At 43.1% G+C, this 23,128-nt stretch overlaps 2 protein-coding genes across 7 annotated transcripts in view; both read left to right on the top strand.

The window, feature by feature from the left end:
* HDAC10 (histone deacetylase 10) overlaps nucleotides 1-617 on the top strand; it is a 30,066-nt gene extending 29,449 nt beyond the window's left edge. Inside the window, exon 22 of the transcript XR_013231135.1 lies at nucleotides 251-617. The gene's annotated coding sequence lies outside the window, so the exon portion shown is untranslated. The remainder of the gene's footprint in view (nucleotides 1-250) is intronic.
* Nucleotides 618-2,269: 1,652 nt separating this feature from the next.
* The window catches only part of TUBGCP6 (tubulin gamma complex component 6), a 31,724-nt gene continuing 10,865 nt past the window's right edge, over nucleotides 2,270-23,128 (top strand). For 2 of the 6 annotated variants that reach the window (XM_077338306.1, XM_077338300.1), the window contains exons 1-16: nucleotides 2,282-2,439; nucleotides 6,083-6,896; nucleotides 7,722-7,885; nucleotides 9,719-9,929; nucleotides 13,187-13,360; nucleotides 14,678-14,799; nucleotides 16,572-16,635; nucleotides 17,045-17,154; nucleotides 18,253-18,344; nucleotides 18,481-18,620; nucleotides 18,984-19,133; nucleotides 20,611-20,692; nucleotides 20,791-20,879; nucleotides 21,024-21,139; nucleotides 22,297-22,435; nucleotides 22,540-22,656. In XM_077338306.1, the coding sequence (XP_077194421.1) occupies nucleotides 6,159-6,896; nucleotides 7,722-7,885; nucleotides 9,719-9,929; nucleotides 13,187-13,360; nucleotides 14,678-14,799; nucleotides 16,572-16,635; nucleotides 17,045-17,154; nucleotides 18,253-18,344; nucleotides 18,481-18,620; nucleotides 18,984-19,133; nucleotides 20,611-20,692; nucleotides 20,791-20,879; nucleotides 21,024-21,139; nucleotides 22,297-22,435; nucleotides 22,540-22,656 (2,508 nt within the window). In that variant the 5' untranslated portion in view covers nucleotides 2,282-2,439; nucleotides 6,083-6,158. Of the gene's footprint in view, nucleotides 2,549-2,590; nucleotides 2,756-6,082; nucleotides 6,897-7,721; nucleotides 7,886-9,718; nucleotides 9,930-13,186; nucleotides 13,361-14,677; nucleotides 14,800-16,571; nucleotides 16,636-17,044; nucleotides 17,155-18,252; nucleotides 18,345-18,480; nucleotides 18,621-18,983; nucleotides 19,134-20,610; nucleotides 20,693-20,790; nucleotides 20,880-21,023; nucleotides 21,140-22,296; nucleotides 22,436-22,539; nucleotides 22,657-23,128 lie in introns of those variants that run through there. The other 4 variants (XM_077338304.1, XM_077338303.1, XM_077338302.1 and 1 more) reach the window with 4 other exon arrangements.

Here is a 23,128-nt window from a genome sequence, read left to right as displayed (position 1 = left end):
TTAACTTCTTCTAGCCTGGGTTATTAGGCAACTATCAAATCCCACACAGACATATATTTTTTGCTCCAACCACATCTCCCAGATGGATTCTCCCCAAAAGTACAATTGGACAAAGTAGTTACTGTGGGCTGTGAATGAATGACTTAATAATTGTGGTTTTCTACTGTGCCATCCTAAACAGTCAACTATATGGGTCTCATTTTTTTATTTCTGTATACAATTTCTGTATACAATTTATTGTTACACCTAGGATATCTCAAGAAGTTGTCAACAGGGGAGTTCCCAGAGGTGAAGGAGGGAGTGGTTTGTCCCTTACTGGAAAATCCATTGCTGGACCCACAAGACCTGACCAACTACCACCTGGTTTCGCATCTTGAGTTTCTGGGCAAAGAAACTGAAAAGGCTAAAGCAGAGCAGTTCCTGGCATACTTGGAAAAAGCTTTTGTGCTCAATCTATAGCAGTCGGGCTTTTGTCCTGGCCATGGGGTGGAGACAGTGCTGGTCGTCGTGGTGAATAATCTCTGGGGCCAGCTGGATTGGGGTGGTTCGCAAGTCAGTTTACTGAGAGCAGTGGTATAAAAATTCAAAAATAAATAATTGTGATGCTTGATCTGTCAGCCGCATTTGATGTTATCAATCACGAGTTGTTGGCCCACTGCCTCGATGGGGCACAGCCCTTCAATGGCTGTGCTCCTTTCTCTGGTTCTGGACTAAGAGGGTGGCAATGGAGAGGGAATAAGGCACCCTTTCCAACTCCCTTTCGGGGTCCTACAGAGGGTGGTACGCTCCCTTACATTATTTAACAACTTTAAGTGCCCTTTGGCACAGCTGGTCCAGAGTTATGGGCTGGAATGTCACCAGTATGCAGATGACACTTAGCTCTGTCTCCTCATGGACAGTTGCCTGGACTCCTTCCACCGCAGATACATTTGCCAGCTGTTTGGAAGCTGTTGCTGGATGGTTAAAGCAGGGTCGCCTGAAACTCAACCTCTCCAAGATGGATGTCTGTGGCTGGGTAGGAAGGTAGCAGACCAGGAAGCACACCTACTTACCCTGGCTGGGGGTGATTCTGGATAACTCCCTCTCTATGGAGAACTAGGTCACAAGGGTAACCGGCACAGTGTCACCACCAGGTGAGGCTATTAGCACCCTATCTTCCCCTGGACTGTCTAGCCACAGTGATCCATACAATGGTCACCTCTAGCTGAATTTCTGTAACTCACTCTACACGGGCCTGCCCTTGTCCTGCAAAATGGAGCTCTTCTGCCTGGTCTTTGAGATCAGAGCCAGGAACAATAGGGGACCCTCCTCAGGTTATGCAATAGCATCCAGCATACCCATCTGGGGGGGGGGGATTATACCACCAATGTTGTTTTATCATTTTTTATCTTTGTTATGGGATGGGGTTTCATCTTGTTTTATGGGGGGGGGGGTTATATTGTACCCCGCCACGAGTTCCCGGAGTGATGGGTTAAAAATCTAAGAAATAAAGACGTTTCTACTGTAGCCCTTTAAAGCTGGCTCTGAGCACAACTTCAATAGTACAGTGCTATGGGAAACTATGGGAAAAAAGAGCCTCTTGTGGCGCAGAGTGGTAAGGCAGCCGCCTGAAAGCTTTGCCCATGAGGTTGGGAGTTCAATCCCAGCAGCCGGCTCAAGGTTGACTCAGCCTTCCATCCTTCCGAGGTCGGTAAAATGAGTACCCAGCTTGCTGGGGGGTAAACGGTAATGACTGGGGAAGGCACTGGCAAACCACCCCGTATTGAGTCTGCCATGAAAACGCTAGAGGGCGTCACCCCAAGGGTCAGACATGACTCGGTGCTTGCACAGGGGATACCTTTACCTTTATGGGAAACTGCAAAATATGGGCTAGAGGCACTCAAAAGCTTGCACTACTTAAAAAAGAAAATGTTGCGGTCATCTTCTATTACTGTTTCCGGGACGTACTAGAAAGGGGATTACACAAACGCCAAGTCTTAAAGGAATGGGATCTATTTCAAGTGCTTTCTGAGCTGGAGATACTTTCCCTTGCGCGGCCCCCAAGCTGCTCCGGACCTTCAGAAGATGCTGAGCCCGGAGTGCCAACGAGCAGCCTCTGACCATGGTCGCGGTGCCGACTTCGGCCAACAGCCGTCGGCTGGAATCTGCAGGGGAACTTTGCACCCTTCCCTCCCCCGTTTCTAGAAACCGCGCGCGGGCTCCAAGGGACGATTCGCGGCCGCCGACCCCGACCGCCATGACAACCCCTCGCCCCACCCTCCTCTCGGCGTCGCTTTCTTGTGACGTCTGAGACCCTGCGACTCTTCTCTCCGCCGTGGTACTGAGGGCGGCAAAGTGGTCGCTCCCCGTTTCCCCACTTCGGGGGGCGGAGGAAGGAAGATGAGGAAGCCGGTCGGAGGAGAAAGCGGCTCTTTCCGCCCGGAGCGCAGAGCCTCCTGGGTAGGAGCCGTCGTTATGGAAACCGAGAGGGGGTTATTGACGCGGCTGGGGTCGGAGGGGGCTGAAGCCTGGACCCCTAAAACGCGGCTTCACGTGGGAGGAAGTCTCGGTGGGTTCTTTGCGCGGAAAATAAGCGGGAGCTTTGCAGCGCCGCGTTTTTAGGCTGGCCTGAACTGGCGTGCACCAGAGGCCGTGGCATCATCCCCTGGAGACGCGCGCTCTGGCCCCGCGATGCTCGCCGCCTTTGGGTGTCGCGAGGCGCCCGCTGCTTGCCGCTGCAGCAGGCTCACGCGGCCGCGTCCCTCGAATCCGCCTGGTACTGATCAGTTTGTTTCGCTAGCTTATTTGTTCTCACTGAGCCTCAAAGGGGTGGGTCATCAAGTACAGAAAGAGGAAAAAGTACAAACAGACAGTCTAGGACATCCAATGAGAAGGGCGGTCAGACTAGCATTACAAAATGTAACGTCTGTAAAACAGCAGACTGGCCTGACTGGCATCCTGTGAGCAATGCAGAAGGTGGGATTAGACAGGTATGAGACAATGCAGCGCCTACTCCCCTAGGAAGGTGCCTGTCCAGTCTGTTCCATCCCACTACTGTTCTGATACCATTCCAAGAATGCCCACCGGAGTATTTCTGTTTTGCACATTTTTTATAGTAATAGCACTGCGGAACCTTTAATGTGCTGTAGGACTGAACCCTATAGGTGAAGTTGGCCCTGACCCCAGCCTGCTGGAAGATGCTCCCAAAAGAGATCAGAGCCCTGTGGGACCTAAATCCGTTCCGCAGGGCCCGCAAGACAGAACTGTCCCACCAGGCTTATGTTCAAGGCCTAAAATAACATCAACCGATAAAGGCTGTCCTTACTGCTGGAGGAGGAAGGACGTTGGAAGACCAGCTCCTTACAAAAAAAAAAAAAAAAAATCCTGACTGGGAATATTTAGTTGGCTTTAGGAAAATTGCTAAGTTTTAGAATGTGTAACTTTGTATGTTTTAAAGGTTGTTACCCATCCTGAGCAATGTGGAAGGGCAGGATATAAATACAGTTTTTATGTTGTTGTTGTTGTTGTTGTTATTATTATTATTATTGCTGTAAGACTATGCCTCCTGTTGAGCTGTAGATATTGTCTTAAAAGAGGATGTGCTTCTTTCCTTCCTTTCCACCTTGCCCTACTGTGCTAAATTCTTATGATTTTGTCAGATCTGTTTCATTTTTATTCTGCACTTCAAAGAGTTTAAGCTTGCATAGTTCTCTCCATTGTGTTCTCACATTCCTTATGGTTCTGGTTAAGTTGAGAGTGATTGGTACAATAGCATCCCATGTCTTGTCAGACTGAGTGGTGATTTGGCTTGATACTTTCCATGCCTTAGGTTGACGCAGGCCCTCTTGCCTTATAGTACTAAACTATGGCTATCTTGTCACCACCACAAATTACTCAGGATGTCTGTTTACTTTTGCATTATTTTGTGGGGTAGTACTTTAATGAGTGACCCATGAAAAATAAAGGATTAGCATGGGGGGGGGGTAGCATGAAGACATATTGATTCAGTAGGACCACAGCATTTTTAGGAAAGTTATAAATGTATTCATAATGGTATATTCATTTTAGAATTATTTGAAAAACTATTTTAGAAACCTGTAGCAAATTCTGATATTGCGTTGGCAGTCGTTTCCCTGTTACTTTCCAAAATACAGACAGATATACTGTATACCAGTGGTCCCCAACCTTTTTATCACCGGGGACCGGTCAATTTTACTGAGGCCTGGGGAGGGGTAGTCCTTTGCTGAGGGATGCCGAAGTCTGAACCCCTGCTCCACTTGCTTTCCTGCCGGTGCCCCTGACTTCCCGCTGCCCGCTGGGGGGCGCTGCCAGCAACAGCTGCGCAGTGGCACACTGAGGGGGAGCCCCAGCCATGGTGGCCGCTGGAGAGCACCAAAGGTGAGCCAGCGGCAGAGTGGCAGGGCAGCCCCCGAGGCAGCAGATGGGGAGGAGGATGAAAAGGAGCCGTGGCCCCATACCGACTGATATACGGGCTGGTACCGGTCTTCGGACTGGGGGTTGGGGACCACTGCTGTATACCAAAGCAGTATGTACTTTACAGCCCAATCCTGTGCATAGTTACTGAGAATTAAATCCCGGTGTCCTATCACCCCATTCCTGACTCCATGTCATAAATTGGGGGTTTGTTCTGACTGCATTTTCTGGTATTTCTCCATAGGCCCTTTGGCCTTTTTCCAGCCTGTCTTCTCTCTTTGGTTTCTCTGTTCTCTAGGACAGTGGTCCCCAACCTGCGGGCTGCGGCCCGGCGCCGGGCCTCAAAGGCCATGGCACCGGGCCGCGGCTCCCTCTCCCCGCCCCCCCCCCGCAGTAAAAAACTTCCCAGGCCGCAAGCTTGCGGCCCGGGAAGCTTCTTACTGCGGGAGGGCGGGGAGAGGGAATCAGGGCCGGGCCGCGCCCGTGCAGGCCGTGCCCGCACGGCCCGATCCGCGGGTGCGGCCCCACCCATGGGCGCGGCCTGTGGGCGCGGCCCGATCCGTGGGCATGGCCCGCGCGGGTGCGGCCCGATGCCTTGCCGGTCCCCAGCCTAATAAAGGTTGGGGACCACTGCTCTAGGACAAGATTGTTGATGTTTTGTTATCTTTATGCCTAGGTCTGTGTAGTGTCTGCAAGAATGAATGACCTTGTTGCTTTGTGATACTTAGGGTTAAACCTCTGAAATGCTTTCACTTTGCTCTTGTGATAAACAGTCTCTTCCCTGGAAATGTATTTTGGTGTGCAAATTTCAACTGAATGGGGGGTTTGGAGTTAAAGGATACATGTATCTGTATGATTAGTTTAGTTGCTGTGAGTTGTAGTGTCCTCCTAACTGTGATTGATATTGAGTCTGGTAACTTATTTTTGCATCTTGGGATGAAGGGTGGTGTATATACCTATTTAAACTGGCTAGTATAGGAGATCAAAGGGATGACCTATTTGCAAAGAGTCCCAGGGATGTGGATGCTATTCTATTGGCATGCTAAAGCAGGGGTAGTCAAACTGCAGCCCTCCAGATGTCCATGGACTACAATTCCCTGGCAGGGGCTCATGGGAATTGTAGTCCATTGACATCTGGAGTTTGACTACTCCTGTGCTAAGGGATGAATCCCACCTGGCCTTTGGAGTGGCTGGCTGGAAGGAGTCCCGGCAGTCCCAGTGTGTTTTATTGGTATGTTTGTTTACCCATGCATAGAAGGACTCATTTAGGTCGTACAGTTTAACAAGATTAGCTGAAACTTAATATTCAGGTCTGGACTGGAGTCTTCAGCCTGGAGGAAACTCTGAACATTTGAATTTCCATTAATTTGTTGTGACCCTTGGGTAAGGGTCCATAGACCATATCGTTGCTGTTGTTTTAAAAGATATTTTCCACTTCTTAAGGTTTGAATTGATTTTTGAAATTCGGAACCAATTTTTGATGCTATAAAGATATCTGTGTTGTTTATCTGCCCACTTTTGAAATGTAGCTCTCTTGATCTGGTAAGGTGGCTATGGTTCTCAGACTGTTGTGTCCTAAAGAGAAAAGTGGGCAATACATAAAGCAAATAAAATACTGTAAAACTAGCAAAGGAGGAATGTCACAAATGACTCTTCTTCTCCCTCCTAGTCTTCCAGGTGCTATAATGGACCCCCATCAGATGTATAGGGCTAGATTCACACACTTGTCTTCTGGAAGATAAGCTATGGAGAGTATTACGAAGCTATTTGGTGACTTGTGTGAAGCCCACAGTGCAAGTTTGTCAAAGAAGGACCATTTGGGCAGAGGAAGGAAAATATCAAAGAAAAACTTCAAAAGGATTGCATATAATGCTTTATTTGCGAACCTTTTTGTGGATGAGGCTCAGAAGGTGCAATCCCACATTTACCGACTTCCAGTGAAGAACAAAATTTTGATGCTGTCTTTCAATCTGAGAGTTGCTGGAATGAGCCCAGAAGCAGACAGATTGGAAGAGCTTGTGGACAAATTGGAAGTTTCTACTTCTTTACCATTTACCGAAATTAACTCTGTTTTGGATCTTCTGGTACATCTTGCAGGAACAGGACCACCTCTGTGTTTACCTCCCAAAAGAGATTACTTTATGAACAACAAGTATGTTGGAAGAAATGTTAAATATCAAGGTTATGATTATTATGATGTCAGTGTGTTTGAAGCCAATATACAGACATTTATTGTCAATGAGGAGTATCAATTTAGTGATACAATTCAAAAGACACTACAGGTCATGGAGGCAGCACCAGGCACAGGTCTTCCTACCATGGAGTCATTTTCACAAAGCCACCCTGTAAGCGACAGATTTGAGAGAGAAACTCGTGTCTCGCTATTTGGTGCTCTTGTCCACAGCCGCACTTACGACATGGACATCAAGTTGGATCTGCCACCAGTGCCTGACAATGCAGATTTGTCTGGACTTGCAATTAAGGTGTGGGCCTTTTGATCTTCTTTTTATTTTCTTTATATTTCATAGTAGTTTGTGAAGATACATTGGATTGGATCCAGCCAGCTTTTTGCTTGGTGAAAAAAAGTATGATATCTCTTTAACCACCATATGGGGATCACAGGATCTTCACGAACAAAAACCATGTGGGAAAAGGGCCATAGTTAGGAGAGAAATTGGGTGAAATTAAGAGAAAAACCTGGCTGGATCCAATCCTCTGTCCTTGTTGTATTAAATTCTGACTCCTTATTAACAATTCTCATTGATCATGCGCAAGGGTTGTGACTTCTTACTGCTTATCCACTGTCCATTTTTACATTTCTCTTTCTGGCTTCTGTCAACATTTAGATTTTCTTACTTCTTAGCAAAAAATTGAAAATATGTAGTAGTACAGTGTGAAGCCGTTAGCAATACTTTTTCAAGTATCAGGCATACTTGTAATTTTATTTATAGAACATGAAGATATTTATGCTTTTAAATTCCATATGCATGCTAAATAGTACAATTTTATGTACTGAATATTGACTAAGTTATAAATGAGACATTTTAAGTTGTTCTATCATTAAAAGAAATTTAAGCTTGATAGGAAAATGGTGTATATATTTCAGTTCCCCCACAATTTCTGTTTTTTTCCCCTCATGGCTTCAAAACTTCAGGAAATATTCCATCCCAGGTAGGTGAGCAGAAGGAGATGTTAAAGGAGCTGACATTTCCTCTACGGAGATGGATATGTTCTGTACTGAAGGAGGGAGGCAAAATTGTAGCCAATAGTTTATATACATGAATTATATGAGTAATTTATATTTACAGGTTCCTCAAAGCATAGACCCTTCAGAAGATGAGGGATTTCAGTCTGCATCCAACCTCACCCCAGACTCTCAGTCAGAACCCAGCGTGACTCCAGATATTGACCTCTGGGAAGCAGTGCTTACATATGGACCGAGTAAGCGAAGGTGCTGGGAAAGGATTGGCTGGTGGGTGCCTGGCTTTAAACTCCCCAACTGTTGTGTTTGTAATCTGAAAGCAAAATTATTTCCAAGATCAGAAAAGAACATAAATACACACTTTTCAGCTCCCTCCCCTTCTCCGGCCATCCTTCATAAAGGGATTCCTGTACAGGATTCTGGGTGGCATTCAATATATAGTCTTTAGATCTAAATTGAGAAAGGAAATTGACGGAACCTCATTCAGTGCTCACAGGTCTCTTTGGGTCTCAGCTGTTACATGATGTCTTTTTTATTAACTAGTCTTTTCTAATGCATGTAAGCTCTGAAGAGTCTTACACTTTCTGTACATAACATTTCATATTTACTGCCCAGTTTAATGGTGCACTTCCAAAGAAGGTCCATTTCCTGCATTGTTTATGGTATGCCAATTTTTAGAGGTCTTGCATTGTCATCTAATTTTGTAATCTCAGTCTTATTGCATTATTCATTGGCTGTCTTATGTATTATATCTGATTTCCTTGTTCTTGATTATCAGCCGCAAAGGTGTGATCATCAGCAGCAACGGCTATAAATGAAGTAGATAAATAATTAAACTCTATTAGAAATAATAGTGTTGAACTGAGTCCTAAGCTTTCTGAAATGTCAGTGATTTCTCTGTGTTTCTTTCTGCTTTCATGGTTAAAAAGGATAGTGGATATTGTATGTATGTTCTCCAGTAATGAGATTTATGTAGCAAAAAAAATGTTAAAGTCACCCTAGTAACAGAGTTTATTAGCTTAGGGTCAGGGTAGCTAAGATCCAAGAATTTATAGCTCTAAATTGCTGGAATAAAATGAGTCCTAAGCAATTATGGCTTAATAGTTTTAATGTATTTTTCAGTTTGTTGAACATTTAATAGATAAAGCACATGAAAATTACTATGTGAGCATCTTAAGAAAGAAAGTACAATGCTTCTAGCCATCAATGACTTCTTGGCTTAAGCTGTAGCTTTACAGTGGCTTTTGGTGATGCATCTCAGGGTGCTTTTTAAAGTTCTACGAACAACCAGAACATACTCCAGGTATGTTTCATAGGTGCTGTTTTATTTCTAATCCTTTGTGAGCCCCATCTTATGGAACAGCCAACTTGAGAGGTCAGAAAACCTCTCACTCTTCTGGCTTTCCACAAACTACACAAAAGTGAATTATTCAAGAGGGCTTTTCTATGCAAGCAATAGGGTACAAAGTGATTCAAAGTATTAGATAGAGTGATTCACAACATTACCTGATTAAATTATTAAGGACTAGTCTCTATTATTATGTACAGCTTACTGTAAGTAGGATCCTATTATGTGATGTTTTGTATTATTTAATATGTCATATTAATACTTGGGTTCTCCTGCAGTTATGTTTTAGATTTCTGGTTGGTTCTACAAGCTAGTCCTCTTGCATTGTTTATTTAATGTCCCATCCTGTTGATTGTATCTACCCACTGTATGTAATTTGCCATGAGTCCAAGCACAAAAGCTATAAATAATGTAGATAAATAAAAATAAATCAGTGGCCAGATCCCTGAGTCAGGTGAGGTCTGTATCTTAGTGATACTGAGAAACAAGAAAGGAAATCCCTCTGTCCCCCTCCCAAAAATTGATTTTTGTTAGATCTCTGATGGCTGGGTAGATGAACACATTTTCCCCAATCTGTGAACCCAGCTTTCTTTACTTTAAAATGTCTATCCTGCTTTTTCCTGCACTCAAGTTGGCTTATATAATCAAATGATCTCCAAATTTTTAACACAGCTACAGTATGCCACAATACAAGGAGTAATCATCAGAGTTTAACATTCTTGATTCTAAACTTCTGTTTTTGTTGCTTTTTCCAGCCCACCTGGAAAAAAAGAAGAACCATACCTTTCTGAAGCTGGAAGAGAAGCCTTTGACAAGTTTTGCCGCCTTCGAGAAGGGGAGGTACAGCTCTTCAGCAGTGCAAAGCTGCAGCTTCCACAACGGGTGCTAGTAAAAGAACTGGAATTAGTGAAGGATGTTCTGAATGTTCTTATTGGAGTGGTCTCTGCTTCATTCTCATTTAATCAGGTATCCAGAAACATCTTCAGATAAATCACTGCTAAGAGCATGTCATCTAATATTGTTAAACCTTAGATGTGCATGCTTGTAGCCTACAGAAATAACAGAAGATTACAATACATGTATGTTTCTGAAGAGCCTCTTGTGGGGCAGAGTGGTAAGGCAGCAGACATGCAGTCTGAAAGCTCTGCCCATGAGGCTGGGAGTTCATCCCAGCAGCCGGCTCAAGGTTGACTCAGCCTTCCATCCTTCCGAGGTCGGTAAAATGAGTACCCAGCTTTCTGGGGGGGGGGGGGTAAGCGATAATGACTGGGGAAGACACTGGCAAACCACCCCGTATTGAGTCTGCCATGAAAACGCTGGAGGGCGACACCCCAAGGGTCAGACATGCCTCGGTTCTTGCACAGGGGATACCTTTACCTCTACCCCCTCTTGAAACCCCAAAATACACTACAGACTCAAAAAGGCTGGAGATCTCTAGTCCCATTCAAATATGTGACCTGGATAATTTCCACTGTGTAAAACTTAACTGGCACAGCAACTTCCACAACACTGAGCTTGCACAGGGGATACCTTTACCTTTTTAAAATGTTTCTGAGAGAACACATATTTTTCAGATGTATGTTCTTCAGAAGATGCATGCTCTTGAGTTTTGCATATCAGTCAGCGTTTCTGATGTTTTGCGGATTGGATTTTTGAAAACTACAAATATAGCTAGAATTGCAGCTTTTAAAACAACTAGTATTTTAAAAAGCTGCTAAACCAGCAGAACTTATTTTACTTCTTTGAAATTATACACTCAATTATCTGTTACAGAAGAAGGTTAAAAAGAATCGGTGTTTTTTCACCACGTACAGTTTTTCCATTTAAATGCAGATAGGGCTGCCACCTGGCCTGCAGGAAAGAAAAAAAGTTCCTTTATTAAGAGACATTTCTGATTACCGTATTTGCTGGCGTATAAGATGACTTTTCCCCCCTGAAAAACATGCCTCCAAGTGGGGGGGTCGTCTTATACGCCGGGTGCACTTCAGTTGGGATAGACATTGCTGCCCATAGTGGCCTCCCGATGCCCATAGTTTAAGGTGACCAGAATTAAGGGACGCCGAGGCGGCGGCGGCACTTCCCCCCCCCCCACTGGGCTCACCAACTCTGCTGCTGTCTTGTGAACTCCTCCCGGCTCGGAACTCGCTGGGCCCGCCAAACTTGTGCCTGCGTGCACGCCCCACCTCACCACGGCAGCGACGGACCCTCCCTCCCACAAAATACTCTGAAGCGGGAGTGGGGAGAGAGAGAGAGAGCTCCTGACGGGCTGGCTGGGTGAGCCAGTGGCAAAGGAGTGGGAAGGAGGATACTGGGGGGGGGGAGGTGCCAGCCTCTGCTCCCGTCCCTTCCCTTGGTGTTTTGAAGCCGCCCCCATTCAGGAGGAGAGCACACGCGGCCAGCCCGGCGCACAGGGAATGATACACCTTGATCTGCCCTCCACTCGCTTGCTCGCTCCCTCTTTGTTTGCAGTTAAATAAGCAGAGGAAGCTGTTTCAGTTCAATGCACAGATGCGCCGCCTCAGAGAGAGAGAGAGAGAGAGAGAGAGAGAGAGAGAGAGAGTTACCCCTCTCCTCTCGCCTTTTTTGGGGGAAGGGAGGTAATCACTAATCTGAGCACAGTTTCTTGCTTTCTTTTCTTTTTTTATGGCTCTCTCTCTTTCTCCCTCTCGCCCCCCCCCCTTCTGATGCTGTTTTATGTTTTATTTGGTGTGTGGAAGAGGGGGTAGTCTTATACGTCGAGTATATAACAAACTCTATATTTTGAGTGGAAATGTTGGGGGGTGGTCTTATACGCCCAGTCGTCTTATAAGCCGGCAAATACGGTAATTCTTTATTCACTGCTGTAAAATATTTAAACTGAATTTTGAGCGACAATACTCTCCATAACAAATTTAGAGCCCAGTGGCACCTTTAAGGCCAAGGAAATTTTATTCACGATATGAGCTTTCTTGTGCACACACACTTCCTCAGATACAATGCCCTGGAATGGAAGCAATCAGTTCATACTTAAAGGCAAAGTGTGTGGGTAAATTAATATACAGCATAATGAAAATGGTTAACAGATTCCAGAGATAAATAGGAAAAAAACAGCAATTTGAATTTGTTTGTATTCACTTGAGACAGAATGGCATGGGAAACATCTTGGGTTCAATAAATATGTCTACATTAAAAGAATAATGGGTGACTAGATAATCAGTTGCTGACAGCAGTTAGCTGAGACCTTGCCCTTCTGCCCTGTACATGGGTGCATGGTTGAGGCCAGGGTGGGAGTCTTGGTGTTTCCAATGGAGGATCCCTTAGAGTTGGTTAGTTGCTCTCGCTCCTGATGAGAAAGCTCATTTGACTGAATGCTGAACAGGGAGTGGGAGTTAGAACTCGGATTATATCGCCATCTTGAACATTTATATCTTAAGGAGTTTTTAGAATATTATATTGTTTTATTGTAAACTGCTGTGAAACCATGGTAAGAGATGGTATATAAATTCAAATATATAAATAAATATGCATTTTTTTGGTCTGCAAACAGACCAAAATGCTCTACTTCAAAGAAGATGATGTCCCAAGATGCTTCCATGCTTGAGAGGACAAGCAGGGGGCAGAAGGGCAAGGTTTCAGCTACTGCTGTCAGCAGTTGATTATCTAGTCACCCATTATTCTTTTAATGTAGATATATTTATTGAACCCAAGATGTTTCCCATGCCATTCTGTCTCAAGTGAATACAAACAAATTCAAATTGCTGTTTTTTTCCTATTTATCTCTGGAATCTGTTAACCATTTTCATTATGCTGTATATTAATTTACCCACACACTTTGCCTTTAAGTATGAACTGATTACTTCCATTCCAGGGCATTGTATCTAAGGAAGTGTGTACGTACCGAAAGCTCATACCTTGAATAAAACTTTCTTGGCCTTAAAGGTGCTAAATTTGTTCTGCTGCTTCAGACCAACACGGCTACCCACTTGAAAACTCTCCGTGTTATTTTAAAAACTCTTAACATTTTTAGGGGATGGGTTGTTCATCTGATTTTGACCTCATGTATTTAGTAGGTGTTACCCTTATAGCTTAAGGGCTAACTTTATGAATCTCTGGCAAGATATTTTTCCTGAATTGTCCTGGTTCTATGTAGCAGCTGCCAAAGATAATGATGAAGAGAACATGTACATTAATTTTGTGTGCTGTAAGATTTAATTGGCAATTTCTGTCCTCCTTTAACTCTGTAGGCAGCTCAGGCATTTGCAGTCAAGCAGGGCATATACGTGTCTGGAACGTCACCGGAAAGCATGCATCAGCTTTTGTCAGAAGTTGCTCAGTATGGAACTTATTACACACGCCTGAGTCGTTTCTCAGTACAGCCAGTCTTAGACTCTTCATACAATAAAGGACTGGTGTTTCAGGTAACGTTCTTACGATTTTGTCTTTATATAATGTTCAGAAAACATTTATATTCCTGTTGTTATTTAGGTATATCTCTTTACATGCTTTTTCATTATGTCTTTCAAGTGAAGCTTTGACATAGCAAAAGTGTCATCAGTGCTCTGAATAAAATATGGCGTGTGCCAGTATAGAAGTTATATGCTTGCATGCAAACTGTGTAGTGCAGTGTCTTGAGTAGTACAATTGTGTGTGTGTGAGGGGGGGGGTATGAAATAACAGCATAGCCTGTTTTTGTAAGGGGCTCATATTGATTACGTTAATGTTTTCTAAGAGCTTAACAACAGAATGGATTGTAAATGTTTTTCAATTGATAAAACTGTTAATTATAATGGGTTACAATGGTTTGCTTCATCTTAGGAATGGTAGAGGGAAATGACTTCGTAATAGGACTTCAGGGTCTAGGCAGAGATGGTGATACCTGTGTTTATCCACATTAGAAGGGTAGTTTTGATTGTTCTGTTATTCTGGTGAACATGTGGTTATCAGATATCTTTGTAGCTTGGGCTTAGCACCTTTCTAGAAAGGATGGTCAGTTTGCAAAACTGATGTGTAGCTGCAGCAGGCACATGTGTTAGAATGTTAAAATAAGTACAATAAAACAAAATCCGAGTCCAGTGGCACCTTTAAGACCAACAAAGATTTATTCAAGGCATGAGCTTTCGAGTGCAAGCACTCTTCCTCAGCTTGCACTCAAAAGCTCACGCCTTGAATAAATCTTTGTTGGTCTTAAAGGTGCCATTGGACTCGGATTTTGTTTCATTGTGCCGCTTCAGACCAACATGGCTACCCACTTGAATCTATCTGTTAAAATAAGTGTCATGGAAGGGAAAGAAATTTGGGGGGAAGCAAATCGCAGAGAGCTTTAGCAGACCTGAGGAAGGAAGGGTTCTGTTTTTTAGATGGTGGGTTCTCCTGAAGGGGTTAGTTGATTTGATAGTGGATTCTACTGCAAAGCCAGCTTACTGGTTAAGGGGGAAATTAGGAAGACTGAGGGGAATTGTTGCTGTAAAGTTTTATCGCCTCCTGCTTTTATGACTCTTCACTAACAGCATCCTGAAACCTGAATCATTATTTTGCACATTGTTATATTGGTTCTTGTAAAAGATGTTAAATGGATTTTGTTCTTGGCTTTTTAGTGGCTTTACGCCTATGAAGTATGAATCCTCTAAAAGGGACTGAACAGAGATAGTTCATTCCCATTGTGATGAATGTCAAAACACACAGTAGACAGAAACAACTTTTAATAGTGGAACTTCTTCTTTTCTCCCTCTTGTCAGGCATTCACAAGTGGGCTGAGGAAGTACCTTCAGTACTACCGAGCATGTGTTTTGTCAACTCCTTCCACTTTAACTCTTCTGACTCTCAGCTTTCTCTTCAGAAAACTAGGACGCCAGCTGAGGTAACACCATGACATGACAGCATTAAAGAAAAGAAAGCCCTCCCATCTGATATTTGATCATGAATGCAGATGTTCCCATTAAGTCTTACTGACTAACGGAAGGCTATATAGGTAGTCTAGCTGGTAACAAACTGTATTACCTTGGCCTAATTCCACCTTGAATCATATCATGTTTATACTGCTCTGTATTATATCGGTGTTGTACTTGTCACTTGGAAGTGGCATGCTTCAAGATCAGTGTGGTGTTCGTGGGTACCATGATGCCTGGTGACATCTTGCCTGGTTCCCACAAAGCTTTTAGAAAGCAAGTGGGGCTGGGTGGAACTTTTGCCCAGAAAGGCTTCTAATTGGTCACTGAAGAAGTGATTGGCTGGACAGATTTTTTAAACATTATTTTGGCAGCATCTGGTACCACAGCACAAGGATCTTTGCTGTGTGAATGAACATAAATTGAGGTAGCCATTTTGCAGTTTTCTACATCTCTGCAGCAGCCATTTTGTGGCTCAGTCTACCATGCTGTATCAAAATTCCAGTGTACACTCCAAAAAGTTTGGGAATCCCTGTCTTAAATTATTTATGCCTTTAAATTGAACAATAGCTTATGGTTTATTCTATGAAGAAAGGTTGGTGTGTTTTGAGGATGAGGATGGTTAACTTCTGTATTCTCAGGGGCTGCTCTGTTATGCATGGGGATAGGAGTGTATTTTGCTAGACACACTGACCTGCTCACATATGATAAAGCTGTTTAAGAAGTTATTGTCATAAAGCAGAAGGTGCCTTCCTGTTACAAAGAACAAACTTTCAGGAGATGCCATGACATACAAATATGCCCATTTCTTTACTGCTATTAAGTTATATGCAAAATTACAGGGAGGAATGTGTTTTGTTTTGAACATTCTCAAAGTATCTTTCTTTTCTTTCCAAATATAACCATTCTTTTTAGCAAACCTTCTTTAATATTTGGCAAGGACACAAGAGGCCAGCTTGATGTAGTGGTTAAGAGCGCAGACTTCTAATCAGGCGAGCAGGGTTGGTTCCTTGCTCTCCCACAGGCAGCCAGCTGGGTGATCTTGGGCTTACCACAACATTGATAAAGCTGTTCTGACCAGGCAGTATTCCCAGGGCTCTCTCAGCCTCCCCTACCTCACAGGGTGTCTCTTGTGGGGAGAGGAAAGGGAAGACAATTGTAAGCAATTTTGGGACTCCTGGTAGAGAAAAGCAGCATATAAGAACCAACTCTTCTTCTTCTACTTTCAACAAAATTCCTTCGGGCCTGTTCTGTGCCACAAGCTGCTACTTAGCTATCTTGGTCTGGGTACAACATGGCATTAAATGGGATTATGAATGGTATGGTGAGAGCAGATATAGTAATTTTTTTCCTATGCATGCAGGGTGAGGATCATCCAACTGATTTGGTTAGCAGTAGGTTGATGACAGACGGAAGGAAGTAATTCATCACATAGCACAACATATATTATCATAATATTTGTAAGGTAGTAGTTTATTTGGCTTTTCAAAGGCTTGTACAAATTCATGGATGGCAAAAGATCCATGATAGCCCAAGGAAACCTCCTTGTACAGTGTAACTGTGTATACCACGTGCTGGAGCCAAACAATGGGCATTAGAGCCATGGTACTACGCCCTGCTTATGAAATCCCTAGAAACATTTAGCTGTCCACTGTGGGAACTCTGGACTAGTTGAACACTTGTTTAGATGGGGATTTTAAAGGTACCAAGCAAAGGTAATCTGTTGTTGATATTCCTTGGTTAGGTATTTAGCTGAACTCTGTGGCATTGGAGGAATTGCTGGAGCTGCTGGTGCTTCATTTCCGACCGTGAGTATGATTTTGCCTCATTTCTAAAATTGTAAGGGACTGAGGTGTGTGCGCTTTATATCAGTAGAAACAGAATTAGGATTCCTACCACATTTTACCAGCTTGTCAACAAGAATATCATGTGGAACTTTACCAAAAGCTTTACTGAAATCAAGGTAAACTATGTCCACAGCATTCCCCTGATCCAGCAAGGCAGTTACTTTCTCGAAAAAAGAGATAAGGTTGGTCTGACATGACTTGTTCTTGTGAAACATGTGCTGAGTCTTATAAATCATAGCTTTCTGTTTCAGCTGCTCAAGGACCGTTTGATGAATAGATAGACTAGTGTGTGTGTGTGTGTGTGAGAGAGAGAGAGAGAAAGAGAGATTTCTCTTACACTGACAGGAATTCTCTGTTGTATGTATTTCAGGGTGTGAAACTTCTTTCATATTTGTACGAAGAAGCTCTTAATAATTGCAGCAATGAACATTATCCAGTCCTGCTGTCACTGCTAAAAACGAGTTCTGAGCCCTATACAAGGTAGACATTTCCATTTTAAATTGTACTCTGCAGTAACACCCTGCAACAAAGATTATTCATGGATTTCCTGTAGTTGAATTGGATTTGCAGAATGGAAAGTGCCCTATTTTCATATGCTTAAATCAAACTAAATCTTGAAAGAGTCTCTGTTTATAACGAAGTATATCAATGTGCTTCCAGAAGTAGTCTTTACACTATTTATGGACGTTGTTGTTGTTAGTTGCGAAGTCGTGTCAGACCCATCGCAACCCCATGGACAATGATCCTCCAGGCCTTCTTGTCCTCTACCATTCCTCCATTTAAGTTTGCACCGACTGCTTCAGTGACTCCATCCACCACCTCATTCTCTGTCGTCCTCTTCTTTTGTCCTCAATCGCTCCCAGCATCAGGCTCTTCTCCAGGGAGTCCTTCCTTCTCATGAGGTGGCCAAAGTTTCATCTTTAGGATCTGGCCTTCTAAGAAGCAGTCAGGGCTGATCTCCTCTAGGACTGACCGATCTGTTCGCCTTGCAGTCCAAGGGACTCATAAGAGTCTTCTCCAGCACCAGAGTTCAAAAGCCTCAATTCTTTGACGCTCGGCCTTCCTTATGGTCCAACTTTCACAGCCATACATTGCAACTGGGAAGACCATAGCCTTGACTAGACACACTTTTGTTGGCAAGGTGATGTCTCTGCATTTTAGGATGCAGTCTAGATTTGCCATAGCTTTCCTCCCCAGAAGCAAGCGTCTTTGCTGCAGTCCCCATCTGCAGAGATCTTGGAACCCAGGAAAGTAAAATTTGTTACTACCTTTATGGACTAGCATAACTTAAAAAATAAAAATAAAACTTCCATGCAAGCTGCCAGAAAATTAATTGGAAGCTCTTCTTGGCAGAATAGAAAACCCAGCTGTTTCAAAGCTAGTCTATGCTGGAGTGCCATAGTACTGAGATTTTCCTTGGGGGAAATTTAACATGAGCTCCCTGGGTCTTTGCAGCTGTTATTTTTGTCCTAAACAAACCTATTAGTGACGATAATCTGAAGAACTTGGTACTTTAATTAAAGCAGGGTACTCAGTGAAATCTTTTTGAAGTATCATGTTCAATAATCTGTCTTTTAGGTTTGTCCACGACTGGGTGTATAGTGGTGTATTCAGGGATGCCTATGGTGAATTCATGATTCAGGTCAACGAGAATTATCTTGGCTTCAGAGGTATGCTGCAAATTAAGGTGTCATCTTTTGAATACTTACCACACCACTTTAAATTTTAAAAAGGCCTTAGTGGCACAATGAGAAAAGTATGGACTGACCTGCCTTTCTGACCATTTTCACTCTTTTGAATTTCTAGATAAACATTATTGGACCCATGGGTACATTCTGATTTCCAAAGAAGCAGAAGACTGTGTGCCTGTGTTCCTGAAGCATATTGCTAATGATGTATACATTTGTGGGAAAACCATAAATTTATTGAAGTTGTGCTGTCCCAGGGTAAGAACTAGTTACTCTTGGGAATGATTGATTAGATATATCTTAAACTCTGCTTGTAAATTCTCCTATAGCAATTTCTACTGTGCTATATGTAAGCTGCTGGAGTCCTCTCTGTTCAGTATGCGGAGCCTCGCTCAACACAACCGTCTGAAAGTGTGAATCTGTTGGAAATATTTTCTGTAGACATGTTTGGCACAGAATTTTTCATGTAGAGCGCTGAAAATGTTACTATAGCCAGAAGCTGTCATTTGTAATATAATGTTGTTTTTGTTAAAATGAGCTAGGCAGTATAGGAAAGATTAAAAACAGAATGATAGATTTATAAGATGGGGTTTGTACTGTAAAAGTATATTTATTTTACAGCACTATATATGCTGGTCAGATATCCCTGTTCCTCGGATATCTGTAATTTTCTCCCTTGAGGAATTGAAAGAGATTGAGAGAAACTGTGCTGTATACGTGGGTCGAATGGAAAGAATTGCACGATACAGTTCCATCAGCAAGGAAGAAAAGGTAAATGGGCCTGCAGAGCAGCTAGTTTTATATTGCCCCAAATGTGAATTTCTTTTATTAAAATGCCTATATCTAGAACTTCCTGGTTGGTTTCTCTTCTTGCTGTAATGAGGTTTTACTATTTTAACTTTTCATTTTGATATTCTGCCATTGACAGATCCAGGGGTACATGATATTCTGTTCATGAATTGGGTGCATCTGATATAATGCCTTAAACCTCACAGAGTCCAGGTGCGGTTTTGCTTACTGGAAGTTCCAGGTTCCATCCTTGGGATTTCTAGTCAAAAGGTCTCAGGTGCTAGGAAACCTTTCTTTGCTTGATATCCCGGAGTGTCACTGCCAATCCAGACCCAGATGATGATGAGATAGATGGACTAATGGCGTGAGACAGCTTCATTGCTTAGTGAAATACAAGATCTGTTTAGTGTAAAATTGCTGTTAGGGAGTCAAAAATTTATAAGCAAACTTAAGGGTACAAAGCACTTTGAATTTGTCCTTTCAAGTGGGGTGAGGGAGGAAGCCCTGTTCAACACTCCTTGTCTTTTTTCTGGGGGGGGGGGGCAGAAAGGAAGAAGGGTAATATCAAAATTCTCAGCATGATATTTATAGTACTACTGGGCCTCAGAGGGTGAATAACCTCTGAGAGCCAGTTTGGTGTAGTGGTTAGGAGCATGGACTTCTAATCTGGCGAGCCGGGTTCGATTCTGCGCTCCCCCACATGCAGTCAGCTGGGTGACCTTGGGCTCGCCACGCACTGATAAAACTGTTCTGACCGAGCAGTGATATCAGGGCTTTCTCAGCCTCACCCACCTCACTGGGTGTCTGTTGTGGGGAGAGCCGCTTTGAGACTCCTTCGGTTAGAGAAAAGTGGCATATAAGAACCAACTCTTCTTCTCACAGCTGGAAAAGTGTAGATTTAAGCTGTGATGAAACTGATATCTCTTGCCATCTGTTTAAGTTTTGTGACACAAACATTGCAGTGGAAAGCAAATTTTGAATACAGTCCTAAGTAGTTGGTTTCTATAGCAAACCTTTACTTAGAGTTTTCTGCTTTGCTGGGATATTGTTCCAGCAGTTTCTGTGCATCAGTCTGATATATGGTCTTATGTTGTTGTTAATTATGTATTTGCTGCTGCATTAACAAGCCTTAAGATTGTGCTGCTAGGATAATTTAATTTGAATGAATGTATTCATTCGAAGGACAGTATTATTAAAAACTAAGCTTTAATGTAATCTTACCCATCCAGTGCAATTAATGTTCCTAATAATATAGTCAGCCTATGCAGTGGTTACAATTAATTCAGTAATTTCTGTAGTTAATCATGCAATTAGTATATAAATGGATGATTTTGGTCCACCTTTTAATACTTTGGTTGCATGAGTACCTTGTTTTTTTCTCTGAGGCTGCACATCTAAAAGTGTGATTTGTGATATAAAATCTGACAATCCCAGTAAATCACGTGACATTGCTTCTTAGGTGCTGCGTATGGAAATTGAAAAACAGGAGTTAATTGTTCATGCTCGAGAAACAGCTAGCAAAGCTCTAAAAGCCATTACTGGTAAGTTTCGGCAGAGTTTGCAATCTACAGTTTATTTTCAGGGATGGCTTCCCTCCCCCTTCATTTGTAAAGAAACATTATTCTCAATTTCTGTTTAGATCAACAAATAGCGGAGAAGGTAGCATTGGATGCGAAGAAACGGGAGCAATTTCAGAAACTGAAAGAGCAATTTGTAAAGGACCAAGAGGTATTTGCGTGAAAGCAGAACGCATCTTTCCTCTGAATAACTTCAGGTTGAGGATGCTTTCCTTGTTAAAGTCAAAAGCTTGTAAGCAGGTTTGGTGTGGGCCATTGGAGTGGGATTTTTAAAGCTTTCTGAATCTTTACCTAGCGTCGGCGGGCTCTGAAACAAGAGGAGATTGATGATGATTTCAGCTACGCTCGGGAACTTAGGGAGAGGGAGAGAAGACTGAAAGCTTTAGAGGAAGAGTTGGAAAAAAAGGCAAGGTAAGACATTGCTGGACACCACAAGTAGAACTAATCTGCATTTTATTTGTAGGGACCATGTAAAGAGCCAGTTTGGTGTAGTGGTTAGGAGTGCGGACTTCTAATCTGGCATGCCGGGTTCAATTCTGCACTCCCCCACATGCAGCCAGCTGGGAGGCCTTGGGCTCACCACAGCACTGATAAAACTGTTCTGACCGAGCAGTGATGTCAGCGCTCTCTCAGCCTCACCCACTCCACAGGGTGTCTGTTGTGGGGAGAGGAATGGGAAGGCGACTGTAAGCCGCTCTGAGCCTCCTTTGGGTAGGGAAAAGCGGCATATAAGAACCAACTCTTCTTCTTCTTCTTCTTCTTCTAAAAGTACCACCACAGCCTTTGAAATGCTAGACCCAGTAAATAAACAGCTTCCCAGATGTCAGAGGGGAAGAAAGCTCCTGCCAGCACCTGCTTACTTTTTCAGGCCATCTGTGTCCGTCGGTCTCCTCACTGTAGTGTGAGCAAGTACTCTGTGGCTCCTTGCAGCCTAACTGAGCCTTCTCTCTCCCAGTCAGGGCAATGTGCCAGTCCTCAAGTTCAACTTATGCTCAATGTTGAAAGTCCGTGAACAGTCTCTCTCTAACTCATGTTTTAAGATTTCCTTAAAAGCTTTAGTATACTATTTGCTTTTACTCTGAATCAAATATGATCATCTCTCTTACAAGAGGAAGACATGGGACATTTATTAGTATTATTACCTCTGTCCAATTTTCTAATACTTTTTAGCATGCAAAATGCTTTATTATTTATGTATTTGCTTCCTTTCTACCCTGGCTTTTTTCCCAATGGGGGCCCAAAGAAACATCATTCTCCTCTCCTTCATTTGATTCTCATAACAATCCAGTGAGGCTGGTGAAGGCATTCAGCAGTCTTCCATGGCAAAGTGGAGATTTGAACCTGGGTTTCCCAGATCCTAGCCATTTGCTTCTTCTTAAAACAGTCCTGGGAGGAAGGTTAATTGGGAGTGGCATGTCCAAAGCCAGTCTGTGACTGAGGAAGGGGTGGGTATTGAATTCTTCATGTCCAAATCCTAGGTTAACAGTTGTACTGCTGAGGCTGTTACAGTAATTACTACCATCTAAACTCTGTTTCTGTTTTTCTTATTTTCCTTTTCTTTCTTGTAGGCAAGAATTAATTGATCACTACAGCAAACTGTCTGAAGATGCAGCACGTAGAGAAAAACGAGCCTTATGGAAAATTCAGAGACACAGATTGGAAACTGCAAGGCTCAGTTTTCTCTTAGAAGATCAGAAACGTATAGAGGTACCTTCAATGTCTCCTTCTCTCTGTCTCTCTGACATTTTGGTAATGTCCCTCTGTATGCCATGGCATATTTAATCTGTGGTATTTTCCATTTTCATGCTTAGGATATGCTTGAGAAGCTGCCTAGCGGAAAGTACAGGAAGAAGCTAGACATTATTCCAGAATACTGGTGCCAACAGGTTTCTGCCCCAGTTGTGCCTGTAAGAGATTCCAGCCTTCAGGTATTTATTTTTTTTAAATACATTAACTGACGGCATAAAAGCCGTCATTGGGTATGGGTACCATTTTGTGTGAAGCCAGCCACTTGCTGGAAAACTAGCAAACTGTAGAGTTAATACAGAGCTGCTACTCTGTGATGAAATGGTCTGTGTAGCTGGAAGTCAGTGGCTGCTTCTGAAATCTGGTCCAATGAAAACACTGCCTGTGGTAGAATGTCCCCTCAGGCCTTTGTTTTGACAACTTGGAGTGAGGGATTTGTACTGCCCTGGTAGCAAGTTGCTAGACCACACAGCAGTAGAAATGTCTCTTTCTCTGAGGGCATATTTTACCAAGCTGCCCATCTAGTGGCTCCAGTTCTGTGGGGTCAGCATGATCTCAGGTTTCTGTAATGAAAATGATAGTTTGTTCACATTCTGATCAAGACTGAGTCCTCACTAGGGACTGCTTAGAAATCTTTAGTCCACGCCTGCCCAC

This window comes from Paroedura picta, chromosome 5 (assembly GCF_049243985.1).
Source record: "Paroedura picta isolate Pp20150507F chromosome 5, Ppicta_v3.0, whole genome shotgun sequence".
In the NCBI taxonomy this organism is placed as follows: domain Eukaryota; kingdom Metazoa; phylum Chordata; class Lepidosauria; order Squamata; family Gekkonidae; genus Paroedura; species Paroedura picta.
The sequence above is the reverse complement of the archived record's forward strand: the minus strand, read 5'-3'. Positions and strand labels throughout refer to the sequence as shown.